The 24751-nt window shown below is 42.6% G+C and overlaps 2 protein-coding genes and 4 non-coding genes across 6 annotated transcripts; 4 read left to right on the top strand and 2 right to left on the bottom strand.

Moving 5' to 3' along the window:
- Positions 1 to 291: 291 nt before the first annotated feature.
- On the bottom strand, positions 292 to 8095 carry LOC112230357. Its single transcript, XM_024396612.2, has 5 exons — positions 7583 to 8095; positions 4832 to 5452; positions 4333 to 4419; positions 3774 to 3965; positions 292 to 2623 (listed from the first exon to the last, which is right to left on the bottom strand). The coding sequence occupies exons 1-5, from the start codon at positions 7644 to 7646 to the stop codon at positions 2436 to 2438; spliced, it is 1152 nt and encodes a 383-aa protein (XP_024252380.1). The 5' UTR covers positions 7647 to 8095; the 3' UTR covers positions 292 to 2435.
- A 1482-nt stretch (positions 8096 to 9577) lies between these two features.
- On the bottom strand, positions 9578 to 9650 carry trnar-ccg. Its single transcript has one exon. It is a non-coding gene; the product is annotated as a tRNA-Arg (tRNA).
- A 244-nt stretch (positions 9651 to 9894) lies between these two features.
- Positions 9895 to 15769, top strand: LOC112230358 (importin subunit alpha-1). The gene is made up of 11 exons (XM_024396613.2): positions 9895 to 10009; positions 10320 to 10436; positions 10518 to 10658; positions 11097 to 11185; positions 11294 to 11562; positions 11969 to 12063; positions 13173 to 13436; positions 13712 to 13945; positions 14536 to 14718; positions 15122 to 15271; positions 15569 to 15769. The coding sequence occupies exons 2-11, from the start codon at positions 10371 to 10373 to the stop codon at positions 15656 to 15658; spliced, it is 1581 nt and encodes a 526-aa protein (XP_024252381.1). The 5' UTR covers positions 9895 to 10009; positions 10320 to 10370; the 3' UTR covers positions 15659 to 15769.
- Positions 11598 to 11723, top strand: LOC112230464. Its single transcript, XR_002950327.1, has one exon. It is a non-coding gene; the product is annotated as a small nucleolar RNA SNORA71 (small nucleolar RNA).
- Positions 13495 to 13628, top strand: LOC112230481. The gene has a single exon (XR_002950343.1). It is a non-coding gene; the product is annotated as a small nucleolar RNA SNORA84 (small nucleolar RNA).
- On the top strand, positions 14877 to 15011 carry LOC112230482. The gene has a single exon (XR_002950344.1). It is a non-coding gene; the product is annotated as a small nucleolar RNA SNORA84 (small nucleolar RNA).
- Positions 15770 to 24751: the final 8982 nt, after the last annotated feature.

The raw sequence follows: 24751 nt of genomic DNA, 5'->3' as shown, positions 1-24751 counted from the left end.
TTTGTCCCGAATACGAAGCGTTATGTTTGGGGTAAATCCAACAACACACCACTGAGTACCAGTCTTCATATTTTCAAACATGGTGTGGGTGCATCATGTTATGGGTATGTTTGTCATCGGCAAGGACTCAGGAGTTTTTTTATTATAAAAATAAAGGGAGTATAGCTAAGCACAGGCAAAATTCTAGAGGAAAAACTGGTTCAGTCTGCTTTCCAACAGACACATTCACCTTTCAGCAGGACAATAACCTAACACACAAGGCCAAATCTACACTGGAGTTGCTTACCAAGACAACATTGAATGTTCCTAGTTACAGTTTTGACTTAAATTGGCTTGAAAATCTATGGCAAGACTTAAAAATGGCTTTCTAGCAATGATCAACAACAAACTTGACAGAGCTTGAAGAATTTTACAAAGAATAATGGCCAAGTATTGTACAATCTAGGTGTGCAAAGCACTTAGAGACTTACCTACAAAGACTCTGTAATATCTTCCAAAGGTGTTTCTAGCATGTATTGTCTATGGGGAGATGAATACTTACCTAATCAAGATATTAGTATTTAATTTTTCATAAATTTGTAATAAATGTTTGTTTTTTTATTCTTCCACCTTCCAAAAATTACAATTAAATCCATTTTAATCCCACTTTGTAATACAACAAATTGTGGAAAAAGTAAAGGGTGTGAATACTTTCTGAAGACGATATAACCTTTTCCTTCTTTCTTTTTCTCCTTCACTCCTCCCTCTCTCCTTCCCCTTTTCATCTTCCCTTTGCCATCCTCAAATGCCTCCTTTGAGCTTTTGCCCCATCGGATGTGTGTGTGCGCGCGTGTGTATGTTTGCGTGTATGAACAAGTAAAGGCCAGAGGTGGCATTAGCTTTCCCCCCACCATCTCCAAAAAGAACCGGCAAGGAGAGCCTCACTTTTCTGAAGCCTGTGTGTCCAGGTGCGCTGGGGATCAGATTCCCCTGATTAGATTTACAAAAACACTCACTAATACCACACGGTTCCCTTATGAAGTCTGTTTTCTCCATTGGATATTTCAAACTGTACACATCTTTAATATTAGAAAAATGGGTTGATTTTAGTCTCTTTTCTGTCTTCTCAACTTTTCCTCCTCTGGGGTTTGTTGTTGATGCTTTTCCAGTCTTTCATCCCACCCCCCCTTATTTTTCACAAACAGTAAAAGTGCATTTCCTGCAATCAAATGACAGGCACAAAAAAACAGTATGAAAATTTGACAGCTTTTCTTACAGGCATAAATAGGAGTTTGCTGTTATTGTATATTCAGTCAATAGGAAGTCCTTTAAAGTTTCCTACCAAGTGCTAAAGGGGAAATGGGATTGGACACTTGCCATTGGAGAATCACCAGTGTGATTAGATCTGAACAGATAGTCTTTCCCATGGATAATTAGGATAACTTGGAACATGGATGATTAGGATAACTTGGAACATGGATGATTAGGATAACTTGGAACATGGATGATTAGGATAACTTGGAACATGGATGATTAGGATAACTTGGAACATGGATAATTAGGATAACTTGGAACATGGATGATTAGGGTAACTTGGAACAAGCCAAATTGAAGATGTGCGGGTGTGTTGGTGTGAATAGTGGGGCTGGAGTTTGAAGTCTTCCTCCCTCGGTGTAAATATGGGCTTCATTCACATGCTCAGACACCATCTTCAAGTGTTGACACGGGACAACCAAAACATTCTGATGAAAAGTTGTTTTACATCGGATTAGCCAATGAAAATGTCCTCTACCTGAATTATTCCATTGAACCAGAACTCTGAGTTCACTGGCAGAAATTTTTCAATCGTAAAATAAACCAATTTGAGAGGCACTGATCTGACCAATTCAAGTACCAGGCATGAATAAAGTATCATTTTCAGTACTATGACATCTTAATAAATGACTAGAGTAGAGAAATACTAGAGAGCTCATCTTTTATCTTTGTTAAGTGTGCCCTCTAGCCAACTCTATGCTCATTCACAATAATAAGTGTCGTCCGTGTTTGGCCCGGGTAGGCAGTCATTGTAAATAATAATTTGTTCTAACTGACTTGCCTAGTTAAATAAAGGTTTAAAAACAAAATAAAATAATAATCCATTTAGGAAATCTGATGGGGCAATACTTCAAGCAGAGGTTGAAAGACGAGAACCTTTGATATAGACTCCACTTGTGTCTTCTATCAAGGAGGACGCAAAGTCTCAAGGTAAAGACAGACAAGCAAAAAAATTACCACTCAACCTGGATTATGACACAAACAAGTGCAGGAGGTCCATGCCGGAAAAAAACAACATATTGGCCTCGTCCATCTACGTCTCTGCTGAAATGCTGTAGGGGTTATAGGTCACAGTCACTTCATGTTGACGACTGCAATGTCTTTTCCGCCACTGCAGGGGGGGGCGATAGTCTGTTTTGGTTTTACCTACACTTGGAGCGGGTGGCCTCCAGGGCTTTCTGATGTCTCCTCTTGTTGAAGCGCTTGACGTAGTTGTTGCTACGCAGGAGGCCGTCCCCTGGCTTCAGTTTTCCCCCCAGCAGGGCCAAGAGGTCGTTGGGGAGGTGGCGCCTCCGGTGGTAGATCTGACCCATTACAATGTACCGGCTACCTATAGAATAGCATTGGGGGTAGAGAGGGTGTCAGTGAATTCAGTATTTGGTCTCTCTGCTCAACTGGTAGACATGTGTTCAGTACCATTGACTATAGTAGCATACCACATAGCATGGAGAAATGTATTGGGAATCCATTAATATGCTAGTGTTGATATCGGAGCGTAGCCATGGTGGCACCTTATATCCCTCAAATTCAAATCTGGACCGCAAAGCCAGTTCCACTGCTTTTTCCCCCCATTCTTCCCCTCTAATCAGGGACTGATTTAGACCTGTGACTCCAGATGGGTGCAATTTATGATCAGGTAGAAGAGAAAACCAGCAGTACCTCAGATCTCCAGGGTTGGACTTGAATACTCCTGCCCTATATGATGCACTACTGTTGTCCAGAGAGCACCATATAGGGCAGGGCTCTCCAACCCTGTTCCTGGAGAGCTACCATCCTGTAGGTTCACTCCAACCCTGTTCCTGGAGAGCTACCATCCTGTAGGTTTTCACTTCAACCCTGTTCCTGGAGAGCTACCATCCTGTAGGTTTTCACTCCAACCCTGTTCCTGGAGAGCTACCATCCTGTAGGTTTTCACTCCAACCCTGTTCCTGGAGAGCTACCATCCTGTAGGTTCACTCCAACCCTGTTCCTGGAGAGCTACCATCCTGTAGGTTTTCACTCCAACCCTGTTCCTGGAAAGCTACCGTCCTGTAGGTTTTCACTCCAACCCTGTTCCTGGAGAGCTACCTTCCTGTAGGTTTTCACTCCAACCCTGTTCCTGGAGAGCTACCATCCTGTAGGTTCACTCCAACCCTGTTCCTGGAGAGCTACCATCCTGTAGGTTTTCACTCCAACCCTGTTCCTGGAGAGCTACCGTCCTGTAGGTTTTCACTCCAACCCTGTTCCTGGAGAGCTACCATCCTGTAGGTTTTCACTCCAACCCTGTTCCTGGAGAGCTACCTTCCTGTAGGTTTTCACTCCAACACGAATCTAGTGCACCTGATTCTAATAATTAGCTGGTTGATGAACTGAATCAGGTTAGTTGCTACTGGGGTTGGATTGAAAACCAACAGGAGGGTAGCTCTCTAGGAACAGGGTTGGAGTGGGGGGATAGGGTGCTATTTGGGATGCATTCATTAGTTCCTTAAGTTGACAGTTACCTAGTTTGATGTCAGGACAAGGCTTGCTACATTTGTAGGTGTCCAGGACAAGGAGACGCACTTTGAGAAAGAAGCTGTCTGGAGTGACGTAGAGGCGGCTCATCTTGTAGAAGCCATCGCTGCTCACCATCAGTGTGAGGAGTCTAATCCCCTTACGCACCACGTCTATGTCGTGAACGACCCCATTGACGGCTGAAATGGAAAGGCAAACGGTCAAATGAAAGTAAAGGTCATTGTTTGTAACTCTAATGTGGAGAGTAGCACAGAGCACTCATAGGGACAGATCTAGGCTCAACAAAACTGACCCAAGATCAGCGTTTTGAGGCAACTTCACCCTGCACCATGGTGAGAAGACTCTACATGACCAAAGTCTAAACTACAGCATGATTGGCAGGTTTCAAATAGACACCACCAGACATTGTGTCATACCCTTATTTTGTCCCCTTTACCCATCCCTTCACTTCACTTGGTCTTTATGGAGAGATCACTGGAAGATGGTGGCCAGGCCACCCATCTCACTTTCATACAATAGTCTAACCTCGTTCACACACACACTTACCAAATTCACTGTAGCAGTAGTGCTCTCTCTCCTCCTTCTCCTTCCTGCACTCACTCATGCAGACGGCCTCGTGAGGGAAGTCAGACTCTGCGAGAGAGGGAGACAAAGAAAGAAAGAGAGAGACGGAGATGAGAAGGAGAGTGTGACCGACCGTGCCTGCTTGTGTGGAGCCAGACTTCATTCCAGTGTCATTAGAAGGACCAGAGTTGTCATTACAGAACCCAGGCGTCGCATTCCGCAGGAGGGGGATCCACATTCCCAGTCCTCGCCCCTTAATTACTACATCATAAATGATCTCACTTAGGCATATTTAGCATTGATATCATAACCTCTCACTCCACAAGACTTCACACAAAGGGACACATTCACTCCGGATGTAGGCAGCAATTTGTGGCTGGAGAGGTAATTAGCTAACTATACTGAAATCGCAGCAGTCTCGCACTGTCACAGCTCACTTTGTACCATACATAGTGTGGGGGTGTAGTGTCATTTTCGGTACCTCGTTTCAGAATGTCGAAATGGTAGAGCAGGCTGGAGGAGCGACGGTTGAGGAGCACAGATGAGCGGCTGTTATTCCGGGTGGCACCGCCGGACTGGTACAGACTGGACTTCCCCCCAGGGCGGTTCTCCTCCGGGTCCAGCTTTCTGGTTGAGGGGTCCCTGTGAGGGGAGGGGGCCGAGTGAGGTTGGCCCCTGGGTCTGGAGTTGGGGTGACTGTCCGGGTCACTCTGTGGGGGGTTGTTGAAGTTGGTGTGGGGGTCCCGATGAGGGTCCACGTTTACTTTCTGTGTGCGGTTGGTGGCAGCGGTCAGTGGCATTTTGGGAAGCACTAGACTCACCTCGCCGCGGTTCTTCTCGCTGTTGTGCTCAATCAGGCGGTCATTTTTAGGGCCCTTCTTGCTCTTGTTGTGGAGGCCGGGGCGAGGGTCACTGTGCTTGGGCCAGACCCCCGAGGGAAGGGGGTGGAGGGCGTACTTGGTGTCCCCGACTTTGCTGCCCTTTTCCAGGAGCTCGTTGATGGGGGGAGAGGGGTCTTTGACCCCTAGCCTCGTGCTCTGATTCTGGCCAGGTAAAACACTCTGGCCCTTCTCAGGGGGGGTGCTGATCACGGAGAACAGCTCTGGATAAAGCAAGCGAGGACAATCCAGTTACACCCAGCAGTATATTGTAACTTTATAATATCAATGGCCCCTTTGTCATACCTCCATCATATAAGGTTATGAGTACAGTTGACTGCTTCTTAATATAAACAATAGCTTGAGACTATCAATATTCTTTTTAACTGTCAGAGCTGGGTAAAAAAAACAGCATTCCAGTTCTCTGCCCCTTCCACTTGGAATGAACTACCAAAGGGCATGAAATGACAGGTGTTTGTGTCCTTGAATGTGTTAAAAGCTAGGGTAAAACCTTTTGGTGGACAATGAAGTGGAGGGCTGTCATTGTTCTGACCCCAGGATGCACCACACATCCCCAAAGTATCTTGCCTGCTCAATCTTTAAAATGTATGCTTTTAAAACTGTAATGCTCTGCGTTTTATCATGTTGTAAATGTGTCCGAAACTTTGCGGTGATATTTGGCCAGGTCTCTTGTAAAAGAGATATTTCATCTCAATAAGACTAACCTGGTCACTTAACATAAATTGAGTATGTGCACTGAAATAAAGCATGCTAAATGCACTGCACATATTCAGTTGTGATTTTGTTTTGTTTTAAGTATTCACCATATAATATAATCTACTGATATTACATAGTTATTTCTAAAGACATTTTCATGCAGACGTTATAAGTACGCCAACACAAGTCAAACACTTAAAAAGTAAAGTAAAACATTAACAGGTTAATCATTGGAGCCTCAATGATCAAAATCGACATTATGGGGTGGCAGGTAGCCTAGCTGTTAAGCATGTTGGTCCAGTAATTGAAAGATCACTGATTCGAATCCTCGAGCCGACTATGTGAAAAATCTGTTTATATACCCTTGAGCAAGGCACTTAACCCTAATTGCTCCTGTAAGTCACTGGATAAGAGCGTCTGCTAAACTACGTACATTTCTAGTGGCAGTATGCTTTGTAATACGAACTAGATCTTACTTCCTGACAACGATAGTTGTAAAAAATTGTCAGATTATGACAATGTCACTCTTTTTGTTAACTCCAGCTTTATGATGTGCACATTTCAGATGATTATATTTTTGTAAAGTGACCTATACAAAGATTGAATTAGATATGTCCGAGATGTATAGGCTTATTTGTGAAAGACAAAAAAAATTGATATCAATCATAAAATGTACTTTAATTCCATACATAAACATACATAAAGTCCTGCCATCCAGGAACTATATCAGGCAGTGTCAAAGGTCAGAAAAAATGCCAAGAACTCCAGACACTCAAGCCATAGAGAGCTCTCAAACCAACAGGCTGAGAGACAGCTTCTGCCCCAAAGCCATAAGACTGCTAAATAGCCAGACTGCTAAATAGTCAATTATTGGATCCCAAACTCTCTGCACTGACTCTACCTTGCACTGACTGACCCGACGCACACTTGCTAGATGTTATATACACACACACACACACACACACACACACACACACACACACACACACTACACTGTCACACCCACACAAAACCCTAACAAACGCACACACGCTTACCAACAAACACACACTTTTACACTCATAATTTTCTGCTGCTAATCTTTTCTTTATTTGACTCGTATTATTATCTATCCGGATGCCTAGTCACTTTACCTTGACTTCATGTGCGTACTGCATCTTCCTCAAATCCGTCGTACCTCTCTCTGCACATTGAACTGGTAGGCTACTGGTACTCACTGCATATAGCTCCCTTCTTGTGTATTTTATTTGAATCCTCGTGTGTTAGTTACTATTTTGTATCATTCTTTTTAAACTCTGCATCACTGGGAAAGTTTCGTAAGCAAGTATTTAGTCATGTCTATTACATAAGCTGTATTCAGCGCCAGTGATAAATAAATAAAATGTCGATTTGATAAGCCAATACATCTATTTCTTTATTGCACATTTATTGCACCTCTGAGAAAATCACCATGTCATCACATTTACAATAGATTTTTTTTTTTTTAAGTTTAAGTGTATTGGTTTTAAAAGCAATTGCTATTTCCTAATGGATCTTCTGATCTACAATAACACTGTCACCATTCTTCTCCTTAAAATGTCAAATGTAAATGTGATTAGACACAGTTGGAAAGCAGCAAGAATTGTTACTCGACTTACCATTGTCCTCCGCTTCAGAAAATGTCAACGCAAGTACCAGCAGGAGTAGAATGATCACTGTCATCCTGAAAAGTACTTTTGGATCAATTTCGAAGTCTGCTGGAGTGCCTCTGAATCCCTGAGGTTTTATATGCCTGGAATGGAAGGCGTGTCACTCCGACGCAGAGGTAAACAAAGTGACATCAGAGACACTTCATTCATGAAGCCATAGAGGTCCTATTAAATTCCGAATTATATGCATGCAACACCCTTCGGTCTTTAGTAGGCTACTGTGTGTGGGGCCTTTGGAAAAAAACGTGGCCCAGACTTTAGCCTTTAATTCCACTAATTACTGATGGTAATGATTATTAGTGATTACGGATTGTCATAGGCTGTCGCATTTGAACAGTATATTTTTTTTAAGTAACATGGTTTTAAAGTTCACAGTTAGCCATTGTTATGTAAATTGCATCTGAAAAGTACCCGTGGCCTGGCTTTGATCCTCAATACAGGATGATCCATTATATTGACCAGATACTCTAGTGCCCGCTCAAACAGTGAAAATAAATGTCTTCAAAAAAATGGGAGGCAGTCGGGAGGAGGCAAGATCAGGTGGGACAGATTCTTGTGTGAACGTTTCCACTAGTTACTTCAGCCACAAAGTCAGAACATGTTTAGAATAAATATTAATTAAAACAAAAATGCTGTTTTTGGTCTTAATTTAAGGTTAAGGTTAGTCATAAGGTTAGCAATGTGGTAATGGGTAGGTTTAAAATAACATTTTAAAAATAGACATTTTAGAAATAGGCGTGTTTTTACTTTGTGGCTGTAGTAACTAGTGACGACCAGGCACAATTCCGATATAACGTGTTTTTCTCAAAGTTGCCAGGATGTCACGTGTCCTACTTATATCAGTACACTCGTAACAACGTAATCATTACGAAACGTATATTCGATCAAATAATCCACACGTAGCAAATAAGGCATTACATGTTTTTGTTAACTAAATACAAAAACTTTAAAATGCCACCTGCTGGAGAAGACAGATTTTGGACCCAATTAATTCAATTCAATTCAAAAGGCTTTGTTGGCATGGGAAACATATGTTAACATTGTCAAAGCATTGCCTTTGCCTTCGCCTCTTCCTCTCTGCCGGAAATGAGAGCAGGTCCGCTAGATCCATCGGCCAGTCAGACACCGGTGCCGGTGTTGTGCCGAAAATCTCCCCCTCTGACAGAACCCCCCTCGCCTGAACGCGCACACACTCAATTCTTCATTGCTGCGGCTTGCCTGCTAGTTGAGATTTCTGCTCTTCACTCCGTTGTCAGTTTAGCCTACATTTCACTGATCTTAGTAGCAGAAAGCATTTTTTAAAAATGTGTCCTTTATGGCAGCTGTCAATGATCGCGTTAGGCTGCGTTTCATTAAAACATTTTTAGGGCGGTTTGATCGCGGGGAGGCACTTGTAATGTCTGCAGTTTTCGGTTTGGCTATTTGTTTCATGTGTATTAGTCTATAAATAAATCTCTTTGCCTAATACACTGTCAGGGTGGAGATTTCGGCACAACACCGTACTGCATAGATGGAAACAGAAAAGTATGTGCTTGTTGGGTGAAACACCGGGATAAATACTGTATAGAAATTCGTCAACTAATTGATTTATTATGTTTGCCACTGTGAATGTGTAGCCTATACCGGTAAAAGTCATACGCATAGAACCACTGCCCCCTTTTGGACACAATGTCACAAACTTTGAGGCGACGCTTGGATGCTTGCGGTATTGCAGATTTCAAACATTAGCATTAAAGTCGTGATTAAACCTTATTGCTACGTATTTGATTGATTTGTATGGTACATTTTCGTGGGTCAAGGCTCCATAGTTTAATGCAGTAACATTTGTAAGAGACAAATTGGAGTCGGAGTGCATTTCCCGGTTTTATCATCCATGTAGCTATTAACAATAATTTGCTATATTACTTCTTTCTGTGTCCTTTCACCTAAAACGGAAGCTAAATACGACCCAGATGGGACTCGAACCCACAATCCCCAGCTCCGGAGGCTGATGCCTTATCCATTAGGCCACTGGGTCATCACGTTCCCAGTTATCGCAGGCACAGTTTATAAAATTAAAAACAGGATGATAAAAGCGTATAAAGTTCGATAGAATTGTGTATATTTGGTTTCATGATCAACATATTTACTGCCAATTTTAGCTCAACTACTGTGCTCCGCGACATGTCGCAGGCAAATATCGTCAAATTTCGTGAAAAGCGGGGGTATCGTCTCGCGATAACAGCGCATCACCACTAGCGACTCATTTCCGACTTTTTCAAATAAGGGCCAATGAAGAGGTGCTTTGACTCGAATGGGCCAATCACAGATCGAGAAAGCCGGAAATTTAAAGGTGGCCTCACGTTTGACGTCATTGCTAGTAAGAACAAGAACAAGGTGAGTCTGGTCTTCATGCGTTTGTTAGTTATTGTTTATTTTAATGGTTATAATATAGCAGTTACTGGGTGCGTTCGATATAAATGATATGCGTTGATATATTGTTAAATTATTACTTGTTTTCTGGTGTACTGGTTATGATTAAATGGTCAGTTTGCGCGATTTCAACCGGCCACATGGTGATCTACGTTAGATTATAGTTTGCCGGGCAGCAGGAAAGCGACCCTGTCTTGCTAGCTAGGAAAAACGTTGGTTATTTTTTTTAAAGCACGCACATAGCTAACATTTGAACTTTTCCCCATCACGTTAGTAATCAATACTACAGCGAAGTCATCGCCTTGTTCAATAAGCAACGAAAACTATGTCGACAACTGCGAACGACGCCGATCGTATCACCCAATTCAAAAACAAGGGCAAAGATACCAACGTAAGTTGATACCGCCTTTGTTGCCTAATCTTGATTGACACATAGTTTACAGTATTTCAACTTGACATTATTTATGTTCAGGAATTGAGGCGCAGAAGAGTCGAGGTCAACGTTGAACTTCGAAAGGCAAAGAAAGATGACCAGCTTCTCAAAAGAAGGAACGTCAGTATCTGCCCAGATGAGCCTACGTCTCCACTCCAAGAGAAGGACCAAAATGCACAGGTATTATTTGCATCCATACTGTAACTACCCTTATTTGAAACTCAAACAGGCAACGGCAACTGTGTACAGGCCATCAACAAAGGGTGAGCAAGCCAAAGATGGACATTTTCTCAATAGATTGATTTGGCGCCTTGTTGTCCTGTACTCTCAGAGGCCTTGTTAGTTAGCGCTTATATTCGTCACTTTGTTCTATTGACATGCATGATTAACCGATGTGAAATGGCTAGCTAGTTTGCGGGGTGCGCGCTAATAGCGTTTCAATCGGCGACGTTTCAGCCGTTTTTTGTGACGCGGTGGGTAACGCTGCGAGGGCGACTGTGTGCAGAGGGTCCCTGGTTCGAGCCCAGGTAGGGGCGAGAAGCTATACTGTTACACATGCAGACGCTCCACAGATGGCATGTGACGTAATTCATCTGTAATCCTGTCATGTTTCCATAGCCTGCACAGCACTGGACGGTTGAGGAGATTGTGGCTGGCGTAAATAGCCAAAGCCTTGATCAGCAGGTGCAGGCTACCCAGGCAGCCAGGTAAGTCAGTAAGCGTTTAATTGGAAACTGGTTTTGAGTAATCACTGTTTCTGTTCTGTTGCCTTGTCTGCCCCTAACCATTACTTTTGACCTGGCTGTTCACCACAGGAAGCTGCTGTCCAGAGAGAGGCACCCTCCCATTGATCGCATCATCGGCGCCGGGCTCATCTCAAACTTTGTCAGCTTTTTGGGCCTTGCAGAGTGTCCTCCCATACAGTTCGAGGCAGCCTGGGCCCTGACCAACATCGCCTCTGGAAACTCTGACCAAACCACCGCAGTGGTGGCCGGAGGAGCCATCCCCGCCTTCATCAGCCTGGTGATGTCCCCGCACCCCCACATCAGCGAGCAGGCTGTTTGGGCCCTGGGAAACATCGCTGGTATGAGAAGGCACACTCCATTTTTTTTTTTTTTTACCTGTATCGAAAGTGACTATGGCATGACTGTTGCCATTGTCATTGATAGTACAGGAACAATGATCTGACAGATTTTCCCGTGTTTGTTGGAATAACTTCCTGTCAAACCCTGTATCTTTCAAACATCTTTATCTGCAAAACTTTTGAAACTTCATGTTATTGTTGAACTGGAAATTCTGATAAAGATTATTGCTACCCGGCAGGTAACGATATCAATTTATCAGCATTATTATTTTGAAAATACTACTTGATCGTGTGTTAGTTCAATATACCTTTTGCAATAAGCCTTCTTCCTCTGTGGTTGTATGCCAGCTCAACTGTCTTCTGTGACACCATTTTTAACTTGGCCTGATTCCTCCCTTTTCCTCAGGTGATGGCTCCATCTATAGGGACTTGGTCATCAAGCATGGTGCAATTGAGCCCCTCCTGACTCTGCTGGCTGCTCCTGACCTGTCTGTGTTCTCTGTAAGCTGTTTGCATATAATGAGGAAAAGCTTATGGGTGTTGTGGAATTTGTTAGCAAGTGCTGCAGGAAATGCCACTCTGTCAGCTACAGTTAAAGTCGGAAGTTAACATGCGCTTAGGTTGGAGTCATTAAAACCGTTTTTCTTTTTTTACCACTCCACACATTTCTTGTTGACAAACTATAGTTTTGGTAAGGCAGTTAGGATATCTACTTTGTGCATAACACAAGTAATTTTTCCTACAATTGTTTACAGGCAGATTATTTCACTGTATCACACGTCCAGTGGGTCAGTAAGGGGGTGCTTGCAAGCCTGAAGAAACTCATCCCAACTGTGAAGCACAGAGATGGCAGCATGTTGTGGGGGTGCTTTGCTGGGGTCATGAGGAAGGAAAATTATGTGGATGTATTGAAGCAACATCTCAAGACCTGTCAGGAAGTTAAAGCTTGGCTCAAAATGGGTCTTCCAAAAGGACAATGACCCCAAGCATACTTACAAAGTTGTGGCAAAATGGCTCAAGGACAACAAGGTCGAGGTATTGGCGTGGCCATCACAAAGTCCTGACCCCAATCCTATAGAAAATTTGTGGGCAGAACTAGAAAAGGTGTGGAGCAAGGAGGCCTACAAACCCAACTAAGTTACTCCAGCTCTTGTCAGGAGGAATGGGCCAAAATTCACCCAATGTATTGTGGGATGCTTGTGGAAGGTTACCGAAAACATTTGACCCAAGTTACACCATTTAAATCGAATGCTACCAAATACCAATTGGGTGTGTAAACTTCAGACCTGCTGGGAATGTGGTGAAAGAAATTAAAGCTGAAATCATTCTCTCCTATTCTAACATTTCTTAAAATAAAGTGGTGGTCCTAACTGCTATGAGACAGGGAATTTTTACTAGGATTAAATGTCAGGCTGTGAAACCGGGTTTAAATGTATTTGGTGACGGTGTATGTAAACTTCTGACTTCATCTGTATTTATGATATCGTGCTATATACAGTTGACTGCTTTAGCTTTCTTATCTTGGCACATTACCTCAATTTGATGCATCCATAAATCTAAATATAACTGTGGCTTATTGATCTCTAAAGACATCTCCCTGCTCCCTCTAGTCTGGTTACCTGAGGAATGTGACATGGACATTGTCCAACCTGTGTCGGAACAAGAACCCTGCCCCGCCATTGGCGGCTGTGCAGTTACTGCTGCCCACACTGGTGTGCCTGCTCCATCACAACGACAAGGAGGTGCTGGCTGACACCTGTTGGGCTGTGTCCTACCTGACAGACGGCCCTAACGAGCGCATCGAGGTGGTAGTGCAGTCCGGCCTGGTGCCCCGCCTCGTCCAGCTGCTCGGCTCTGGGGAGCTCACCATCGTGGTACGTCCCTTTGTCGCGGTTACTAGGCTTTTTTTTTGTGTCCCTGTACACTCTGTTTGCCTTGTGGTTCCTAGAGACAGCTGCACTGTGCTGATCTGTGGGTTTGATTGACTGGCAAATATTAATCTCTGTGATTTATGCATGGGAGCTACCACTCCAAGTAGCTTCTATAGCCCGGTTGTTGAGACATTCCAAGTTGCTGAGGAAAGCCTGTCAGACATCAATCAACTGTGAAGCTTTCATCCAAATCCTAATTCCCCCCCCTCTTTTCCCAGACTCCCTCTCTGAGGTCGCTGGGTAACATTGTGACTGGCACAGATGAGCAGACTCAGTGTGTGTTGAACTCCGGCGCGCTGACAATGTTCCCCTCGCTTCTCCGCCACCACAAGTCCAACATCCAGAAGGAGGCGGCCTGGACCCTGTCCAACGTCACAGCTGGCAAGGACACCCAGATCCAGGAAGTCGTCAATGCCGGCCTCGTGCCACTGCTGGTGGACGTTCTCAAAAAGGTATGACAAGGGTTTGTGGGTTGTTCATTAGGGTGCAAACCATTCAGGGGCTAGTATGCATCAAGGGCTGATGGACTAGGTTGATTTGTCCTTTTAGGACCTGATCCTAGACAGTTGCTATATGCAGCCCCAGATTTTACCTCTCCGTTTTGCCGGTTCTTCAGTTTCATGCCTACTGACCTTACACCTGGTTTATGTCTTGTGCTGCTCCACAAACATCAGCACTCCTTGCCGACAGCAGAAATGAAAGCTGTGAATGAGTCTATACATGAAGGGAGCCCTGCCCATAGAGTGATGGGGGCCTCTAGTGGCCAAAATGCTGTGTTAGCATGGGCAGCTCTGTTGAGAGCTCCCACAATTTGAACGTAGTTGACTGGGTGGGATTTCATTGGCTGATCCCTCCTGGTTACCCTGTTGGTGTCATGTCCAACTGGGTCATCGGGAATGATCAACCAATCGTGAAGGAAATGTACTACTCTGGTGGATATTGCCTCGATGACCGTGCTGTCATAGACACTATAATGGCACAAATACAAAGATGAGTCCTTGCTATCTCCTTGACCCTGCCTCGTGTCTCTTTCTTCAACCAGGCAGACTATAAGACCCAGAAGGAGGCGGTGTGGGCTATCACCAACTACACCAGCGGGGGAACGGTGGAGCAGGTGATACACTTGGTCCAGGCCAACGTGCTGGAGCCCCTGCTCAACTTGCTCTCTGCCAAGGACAGCAAGACCATCCTGGTCATTCTGGATGCCATAACCAACATCTTCCTGGTAAGTCAGTTTCTGGTATGTGAGAAGAGACAATGGGTAGTGCTTTTAATTAAGTCTCATGACACGCTCAGTATGAAGGTCAAGAGGTTCCTATTGCAACCCAGAATTCTATCAGTAACACATTATGGCTAATGAGCACCCTAGAACACTGACAGTTTGCCTTGTGGTTCCTAGAGACAGCTGGACTGTGCTGATCTGTGGGTTTTGATTGACTGGCAAATATTAATCTCTGCGATTTATGCATGGGAGCTACCACTCCAAGTATCTCCCATAGCCCGGTTGTTGAGACATTCATGTTTTAGCATTGAGCTGCTATTTTCAAATTTTACTTATGTTTATTGGTTTAAAATTCGAAATGGTTTTGTGTGTGTAAAAGCCCATAATAAGTGACTCGTGCTCTCAGGCAGGAGAGAAGATCGGCGAGGTGGAGAAGCTGTGCGTGATGATCGAGGAGTGTGGTGGCCTGGACAGGATTGAGGCTCTGCAGTCCCACGAGAACGAGATGGTCTACAAGGCATCTCTCAGCCTCATTGAGAAGTACTTCTCTGGCGAGGTGAGACATTTACCAAGCAATGACTACGTCCATGTACACTTATGTCCTCTTTAGCTCGTCTCCTTCAGGTCCATTCAAGGAGACATTGAACATGAGCTGGGTTTATTCCCCAAGTTGGCCTTTTCACATCTGACCTTGTAGCCTTTTACAGTTGCAATAATGTGAACATGTGTTATTGGTATGTTGCAGCAGATTGGTAGAGAACAGCTTTGTTGAGTGAAACGCGGGCAATGGTAAATCAGTGGTTGACGTTGCAATTCAAACTTGTTCTGGTGACACCATCTGTCTTGCTTTCAGGATGAGGAGGATGAGACTGTTGCTCCGGAAATCACAACTGACGGCTATGCTTTCCAGATCCCTGAGAACCAAAGCACTTTCAACTTTTAAATGTCCTTGTTTCCTGTCTTTTTCTATGTGTCCTGTAGTCCCTCCCAACTTCACAAGTGTACAGACATTTCTTTGTTCTATTACAGCCTGTAAATAAACTTTATTACAATATGTGCTGTCAAATTGGTGGGTTATTGGTAAGCTTGATGCTTCTAGCACTTTATTTTTTTTAAATTGGGGTTCCTGTAGTCTACACCACACTGTAGTTACTACGCAACATGCACATGTTGTACGCGGCAGTGCCCAGCATTCTAAACATGGATAAAACATTCAATTGTGTATTCCCAGGCTAAATGGTCGAGCACAAACAGCTGTTGTTGGAGGGGTTGAACACCAGGTAGAGTCATGATTGGCTGATACAGTATGAGGAGTTAAGCCTCATGTAGGATTAAGTTGAGACTTTAACCTGTCATTCTTCAGCGTACATGCTACTATTGTTACCCATGGGAGGACACAGCCTGTTCCCCACTGGTGAAGGGGAGGTACATCCCTATTGGTAAAGTCTTGCTCAAATGAAATATCAATGCAATTTCCATCTAAACATAATCTATGAAATGCTCACCATTCAAATACAATGGCGGTCAGTTATATTTTAATGAAAGTTTGCCTCCAGCTCCTATCCACCTATTTAGTGTCTGCTCCCAGACGACCTGTGGAAGATGACAATCAATCTCCGACCATATCACTCAACTGTTGCCAAACAGATAATTCGGTGTGTAAACTGGGCAAAGGTTCTGTATTATTCCACTCTTTCTGGACAGGGTGTGAGAAATGACAATCTTACAGATTTGGTGTCAACCGGGAGGTGGGCCTTTATGCCCCAAGCCAGGCTTTTCTGCTGGTCTTGGACCTCACAAACAGGGGCTCCACTGGTCCGTTGGGTACCACAGGACGTTCAGTCTCGGGGCTGATCTTCATTCCGGGCCCAGTATGTCACTGATCCACGCAGCAGATATTTTAACAAGTGAAGTACAACACCAGCTCAAGTATCAATCATTTGTTAGTTACACTCACCTTTCACACCTGCCAGGCCTCTAGACTCACTGCTGTTAATATTTACCTCTTCCATGTGTGTTGAAGCCTGTTGGGTCAGGTGGGTGACCACAGTGATATCTTGGCCTTATGAAGGGTGGATGTGGTGATGTTGGTGGAGGATAGGTCTAAACCAAGCAACCAAAATAAGACACTGTTTCAATAGTAACTTGATATACTTGTGTAAAGGTACAAGAATGAGCTTAAAGGCCCAGTGCAGTCAAAAACACAATCATTCTGTATTTGATATTTCCACTATTAGTTTGGGCTACTGGTAAATTGCTTAATAGACCAATAAGAGTTCCAAACCTCTGCTAATATCAGTTTTCCCCTCCCCACTCATACCACTCCCAGCAAATTCTTTGTAGAGAGATTGCTCTTTCCTAAGAGTTTATTTTTGCCCATTTTAATTGAAAACATCCACAGTAATGTTACCCAGAAATTATTTGATATTGGGATTAAAAATGGCTGCATTGGTACTTTCAGTAAATTGCTCATCTTAGTAAGATGTGATCCATTGGAAATAAATGTATACTGTATACCAATGTAAGGTGTACATGTTCAGTATGTACTCAATCCAAAACTCCCCGGCATGCTCCTGCAGCGAAACAACTTACCCTTCCCGTGCCTCAGCGGCCTTGGTCACATCTATCCATAGGCTTTGTAACGGATCTCCCCCTTCTAATGGTTTTACCACTATTCTGGTTGTTGTTGACAGTCTAAATCCTGCTGTTTAATCCCTCTCTGGTCTACCTACCACTCTCCTGGTCGCTGAGGCACTGTTCCAGCAGGTCTTCCATTATTATGGCCTTCCGGAGGACATCATTTCTTACCACGGCCCCAAATTCAAGTTCCATGTTTGGAAAGCCTTCATAGAGAAGCTGGGGGTCATTGTCCACCTCACTTTTGGGTACCGGCCTCAGTCTAACGGGCAAGTGGAGAGGATGATCCAGGAGCTGGGGAGATTCCTGAGGGAGTCACTGCCAGGACATGCATGGGGAGTGGGTCCGATTCCTTCCTTTGGCAGAATACGCCCAGAATTCATTACGACACTCCTCCACTGGGCTGACTCCTTTCCAGTATGTTCTGGGTTATCAGCCTGCCCTTACTCCGCGCCAGACTGAAGTTCAGACCGAAGTGGTTCAGGTGTGCAGAAGAGTTATGGAACAATGCCCAAGTGAGACTCCAGCCCACTGTCAGAAGGAGCAAGCGGATCGCCACTGCTCTCCACCAGGAACCTCCTGCTCCGCTTGACCTGTAAGAAGCTGAGTCCCCAGTTTGTGGGGTCCTCCGGAGTGTCAACAAGGTAACTTACAGATCACAACTCCTCACTAACTACCTGATTTCACCATCTTTTCATGTTTCCCTTCTCAGGCTGGTGGTATGACGGTATTTGACTGTATTTTTGTGTTTTTGAATAATAAAGTTACACATTTGCTAAAGAGGGATCCTAGGGTTGCAACACATACATTTCACATGTGATTTCAATGAGTCTTTCTCCATTCCGATTGTTTTATACTGTTCAATTCAACTTCAACCAAAACAAATTTCAGCACTTTTATCATTTCTGCATTTCCTGCACTCAATTGCAGTGGTGGAAAAACTACCCAATTGTCATACTTGAGTAAAAGTAAAGATATGTTAATAGAAAATGACTCAAGTAAAAGTGAAAGTCATGCAGTAAAATACTACTTGAGTAAAAGTCAAAGTATTTGGTTTTAAATATCCTTAAGTATCAAAAGTCAATGTAATTGATCAAATGTACTTAAGTATAAAAAGTAAAAGTATACAAATGTCAAATTCCTTATTTAAGCAAAGCAGATGGCACCATTTTCTTGTTTTAATTTTTTTTTTTTTACGGATAGCCAGGGGCACACCAACACAAACTAAGCATTTGTGTTTAGTGAGTCTGCCAGATCAGAGTCAGTAGGTGACCAGGGATGTTCTCTTGACAAGTGCACGAATTGGACCATTTTCCTGTCCTGCTAAGCATTCAAAATGTAATGAGTACTTTTATGTGTCAGGGAAACGTATGGAGTAAAAAGTACAGTATTGTCTTTAGGAATGTAGTAAAAGTAAAAGTTGTCAAAAAATATAAATAGTAAAGTACAGATACAAAAAAAAACGACTTAAGTAGTACTTGAAAGTATTTTTACTTTAGTACTTTACACCACCGCTCAATCTAGATCATTTCCGAACTGCCACGTAAGGGCTGCACCTATTTTATTTTAAACCAAATGTTGCAATTGCGATTTGACTTACGAATTAGAGCAAAACTGTTGGAATCATGGAAATAGAATGACTAATCTAATTCAATCGTTAGAATATAATAGTGGGCACTTTGAATAGTGTTTGAGATGACAACGAATTAAAATGCCAGGAAGGATTTGTGAAAGTGTAGGAAAGTAAGTGTTGATACGTGTTTCCTAGGGGACCCTATAAACTTTGGCTACATTGCATGTTTTTCGTTACTTCATGTTGTTAACATGTTCATGCTTTGCATATTTCTCTTTGATTTAGAAGATACCGTTTCACAAACAACATGCTGATTTAGGTATTTTCGGGCTGTATTAGCTAGCTACGTTTGCTCTTACTCAGTACCTTTATTAGCTACCTAGCTATTAGCCGGTAACAATTAGCGTCTCACAAGATTTAGGGCTATTTGCTAAGAAAATACAAACTAGTTGTTTGCTGATGTAAGCAACACAAACTAATAGTGACATAGAACGCTAGTGGATTTATATTAAGAAGCAAAGTGAAAATAGCATTGTTATCATCAACACTTGAATTTGCTACATTGACCATGCAGATCGAACGCAAGTGTCTCGTGGTTGAAGAACATCAAATATGCTCCTTGAGTGACAGGGGGCGTGGCTAGGTCAGTGGAAAGTGGCGCAGAATAGATTGAGGAGTTTCAGAAGAAAGTTATTTGTTTCTGGCCATTTTGAGCCTGTAATCGAACCCACAAATGCTGATGCTCCAGATACTCAACTAGTCTAAAGAAGGCCAGTTTTATTGCTTCTTTAATCAGAACAACAGTTATCAGCTCTGCTAACATAATTGCAAAATGTTTTTATAATGATCAATTAGCCTTTTAAAATGATAAACCTGGATTAGCTAACACAACGTGCCATCGGAACACAGGAATGATGGTTGCTGATAATGGACCTCTGTATGCCTATGTAGATATTCCATTAAAAAATCTGCCGTTTCCAGCTACAATAATCATAATCACATTAACAATGTCTACACTGTATTTCTGATCAATTTGATGCTATTTTAATGGACAAAAAATGTGCTTGTTTTTCAAAAACAAGGACATTTCCAAGTGACCCCAAACTTTTGAACGGTAGTGTACAATCATGTACAAACTGTCCAAAATTTCCCCACTGTGTCTCTTACAGCCTGTTTGAGTGTGTACTGGCGGCTATTAATTGTTCCACAGGAAGGTTATCTCTAATCACAAATAACAGATGATTTAAACACAAGAGTAGTGGACCAGGCCTTGAAGAGTGAGCAGCCTCTCATTTAAAATTAGTCTCAATGCTCAATCCCTCTGTTATACTCCTTCAAATTACTAAAATATTGCATTATTGGATTGCTATCTTAAAGCCAATTATCATTTACTTTGTTACTTTCACTAGTCTCCATCAACTAAAACCCTTCTACTCTTTCCAGTAGAAGAAATCGGATCACTCGGATCACTCTCAAACAATGTTATGCTTTTCCCCCTATTGCAAGGGTTAAAACAAAACAAACATGATAACTTTCTCCATATTGGAAGGCATTGTTTTCGTTTTAGTATACCTTCAAAAAGTGACTACATTTTTACCAATCTCTGTTGGGTATTAATTTTCTGCTTCAATATTTATTAAATGTCTGTTATTTTAAGATTCATATGTAATGCCTTGGAGGGATCCATATGTATTAACTGGGTTGGAACTGTCTCAGTCCCCAGTAGATGTCCCTCTCCGTCCATAATAAGTCTGGCACCTGAGAATTGGTTTAGAACGTCATCATTTGGAATAGCAACGAAAACTTAATCGGGAGTACAATAAATTGTAGCCTTTTAAGTTTAGTTAACAGAAAATCATGTTCAACATTCATTGATTCTATTTAACATGGTATGGGCTTATTTCAAAATGCATTACCAGGGTGGAGGAAATCTTCTAAGCGTTCATTAGTTCTATTGGTCAGGGAAAGTCAAGTCTCTCGTACAATGCTTTAACCTTATCCATAAAAGGACCACTCTGAACATTCCTCAGAATACTTTTTTCACCACTTACGTACGTCTATGTGTGGGTGTGCTAGTTGCATAATATTCTTTTTCTATTCTTACCTCATCAGATCATAATAACCATTTTACATTTGTGTTACATCACAAATTCCTCATCAAGACAAGTGTTCTATTCATACAGGGGTTTAGATATTTACACAGCATATTCGGAAATAGTTCTCTCTTCTTTCATATCTCCATACATAATAACGTTATTCATCAAACTCCACTGATGAGACATGTTATCCTCATGTAATCCAAAGTCATGTTAACCTCAGACACATGTTACCCTCGTCACTAATGAGACATGCTATCCTCATTTTGAACAATACGTTATCCTCTTTCCTAACGAGATGTTGTCCGCTGAGACATGTTCAGTATCTGATTTCTGAGACTTGTTATACTCTACCTGTAGATCCAACGACGGTGTTGGACATACTGCTAGATAACGTTACAGATCAGCTCACACAGAACTGGAAAAGTCAGCTCACACAGAACTGGTTGTGGCATTAGTTCACCTCTTTCACACATGACAGCTCTCAGTCACTCAATACTTAATAGCTCAATTTCATTTCTCTTATTATCCACATTTCAATCTTATTATCTTAATAGTAAATAATTTAAATCCATATATTCTCAAAATTTGAATTAGCTCTTGTTTTTTTGTTTTTTTATATATATATTTTTTTTACTTTTACCCCTTTTTCTCCTCAATTTTGTGGTATCCAATTGATAGTTACAGTCTTGTCTCATCGCTGCAACTCTTGTACAGAGCCGTGCGTCCTCCGAAACACAACCCAACCTAGCCGCACTGCTTCTTGACACAATGCCCAGAAGCCAGCGCACCAATGTGTTGGAGGAAACACTGTGCACCAGGCGACCGTGTCAGTGTGCACTGTGCCCGGCCCGCCAAAGGAGTCCCTAGTGCGCGATGGGACAAGGACATCCCTGCCGGCCAAACCCTCCCCTAACCCAGACAATGGTGGGCCAATTGTCTGCCGCCCAATGGGTCTCCCGGTCGCGGCCGGCTGCAACAGAGCCTGGACTTGAACCCAGAATCTCTCGTGGCACAGATGCGATGTAGTGCCTTAGACCACTGCGCCACTCGGGAGGCGCAATCAGCTCTTGTTATCCAAATACCAATCTTTCTTAACATCCCATATCTCACAGTCACACAACTTTCACATCCACATTCACTTAGTATTATTCCTAAACACACTCGGTAATCAGTTTTCTTGCTGCTACTCACTATACATATAACACCACATACTCAAAAATACCTTGAGTTATTTATTAGTAGCTGCAGACCACAAAGACATTTCTAAATGCCTAAAGACAGGTGTCAGCGGGGCTTTTCATGGTACCGTTACGCCCTCACTCTAGTCTTCTCTTTGGGCTAGGTGTCCCGCTAGCGTTCCACTACGACAACATCCGGTAAAATTGCAGAGGGCGAAATTCAAATTACAAAAATCCTAATATTAAACATTCATGAAAATACAAGTGTCACACATCATTCTTTAGCTTAGAATCTTGGTAATCAAACCACTTTTCTGATTTACAATAGGCTTTATGGCGAAAGCATAGCATTTGATTGTCTGAGGACAGCGCCCCGCATACACCTAGAGTAAAAATATTTTCCAAACCAGCAGAGGCATCATAAAAATCAGAAATAGCGATAAAATAAATCACTTACCTTTGAAGATCTTCCTCTGTTTGCAATCCCAAGAATCCCAGCTACACAACAAATGGTTGTTTTGTTCGATAAAGTCCTTCTTTATATCCCAAAAAAGTCTGTTTAGTTGGGGCGTTTGATTCAGTAATCCACCCGTTCAACCCGTTCAACATGCAGACAAAGAATCCCAAAAGTTACCGGTAAACTTCGTCCAAACAAGTCAAACAACATTTCTAATCAATCCTTGGGTACCCTAATATGTAAATAAATGAAACAATTTAAGACGGAATGTAGTATGTTTGATACCGGAGATAAATAACGAAGTGAGCGCCCTCATTCACCCGCGCCACAAGACTAGAGTCCTAATGAGGGACACCTTGGAAAAACTACAACTACTTGTTCATTTTTCAAAAAACAAGCCTGAAACCTTTTCTAAAGACTGTTGACATCCAGTGGAAGCCATGTACTGCAATCTGGGCGCTTTTTGGTTGGAAATTCAATAGGCCAACATAGGAATGACTTGGGAGCTCAATAAAAAAAAAATCTGAATGGATGTTCCTCGAGTTTTTGCCTGCCATATCAGTTCTGTTATACTCACATACATTATTTAAACAGTTTTAGAATCTACCGAGTGATTTCTATCCAATTCTACCAATTATATGCATATCCTAGCTTCTGGACCTGAGTAACAGGCAGTTTACTTTGGGCACGTCAGACAGCCGAAATTCAGGATACTGCCCCCTAGCCCAGAGAGGCTAAAACTATTGAATAGTCTTCTCTCTTTAAGACTATGGGTACCTTTTTATGTATTACTCGCCTGGATTTTCTTTTTGATCATTTTTGTTTCTTTTTATACAGATGAACACTCAAAGTCTATCTTAAATGAATCAATGTTTTTTGTCAGCGCACTGGAGAGGTTCCAACCAACTCAATGCATCATAGTACACATGTCAATCAGAAACTCTGAATGGGCAGTCCCAGCAGTTGTTTTATTTTTTTATTTATCCATTATTTTACCAGGTAAGTTGACTGAGAACACATTCTCGTTTACATTAACGACCTGGGGAATAGTTACAGGGGAGAGGAGGGGGATGAATGAGACAATTGTAGGCTGGAGATGATTAGGTGACTGTATGAGGGACAGCTTGGGAGTTTAGCCAGGGGATCTTTAATGACCTCAGAGTCAGGACACCTGTTTAATGTCCCATCCGAAAGACAGCACCCTACACAGGGCAGTATCAATCACTGCCCTGGGTCATTGAGATAAATACATATTTTTTAGACCTGAGGAAAGAGTGCCTCCTACTGGCCCTCCAACCCCACTTCCAGCAGAATCTGGTCTCCCATCTAGGGACCAACCAGGACCAACCTTACTTAGCTTCAGAAGCAAGCCAGCAGTGGGATGCAGGGTGGTATGTTGCTGGCTATATATGGCTATGCACAGACAAGTTATATTTGCATGATTTAGCATAATTAATTCATCATTACCATTTTATTTAATTCATGTGACCAACAAATACTGGTTTATAACATGTGACAGACCAATACCTCACAAGGCTTCTTCTCTCTAAGCCGAGACCTTGAAACTGAGATATATTTAGTTCGTTCTCAAAACAAGGTCTTGTCCTACTGCCAAATTGCAGCTACTGATAGAGAGGATTTGTACAGTCAGCCACTATTAGATAGTTAGTTATCAGAAAAGCACAAACATAAAAATTCCCTTACATGACTGAAGCAGGTATTCCTCTAGGATTTTGCTCCATCCCGTTTCTTTTTATCCTGAAAAACTCCCCAGTCTTTGCCAATGTCAAGCATACCCATATCATGCAGTCAAGCATACCCATATCATGCATATCATATCATGCAGCCACCACCATGTTTGGAAATAGGGAGGCAGTTACTCAGTTATGTGTTTGTGTTGGGTTTGGCCCAAATATTCAGGACAAAATGTTAATTTCTTTGTCAACGTTTTTTCAGTTTTATAGTACCTTATTGCAAACAGGATGCATGTTTTGGAATATTTGTATTCTGTACAGGCTTCCTTCTTTTCACTATGTCAGGAGTGTTAAAATGGTGCTGGAAGGAATGGCAGCAGTTTTGCGGACACCCAACC

Source organism: Oncorhynchus tshawytscha, linkage group LG32 (assembly GCF_018296145.1).
Source record: "Oncorhynchus tshawytscha isolate Ot180627B linkage group LG32, Otsh_v2.0, whole genome shotgun sequence".
Taxonomy (NCBI): Eukaryota; Metazoa; Chordata; class Actinopteri; order Salmoniformes; family Salmonidae; genus Oncorhynchus; species Oncorhynchus tshawytscha.
This window is presented reverse-complemented; position numbering and strand designations above follow the sequence as displayed.

Coding starts and splice junctions, on each gene's coding strand:
- LOC112230357 (XM_024396612.2), bottom strand. CDS start 7,646: ATGACAGTGATCATTCTACTCCTGCTGGTACTTGCGTTGACATTTTCT. Junction 5,453..7,582: donor TTCTGAAGCGGAGGACAATG/GTAAGTCGAGTA, acceptor TGCTTTATCCAG/AGCTGTTCTCCGTGATCAGC. Junction 4,420..4,831: donor TTTCGACATTCTGAAACGAG/GTACCGAAAATG, acceptor CCTCTCTCGCAG/AGTCTGACTTCCCTCACGAG.
- LOC112230358 (XM_024396613.2), top strand. CDS start 10,371: ATGTCGACAACTGCGAACGACGCCGATCGTATCACCCAATTCAAAAAC. Junction 11,563..11,968: donor GGCCCTGGGAAACATCGCTG/GTATGAGAAGGC, acceptor CCTTTTCCTCAG/GTGATGGCTCCATCTATAGG. Junction 13,437..13,711: donor CTGGGGAGCTCACCATCGTG/GTACGTCCCTTT, acceptor CTCTTTTCCCAG/ACTCCCTCTCTGAGGTCGCT.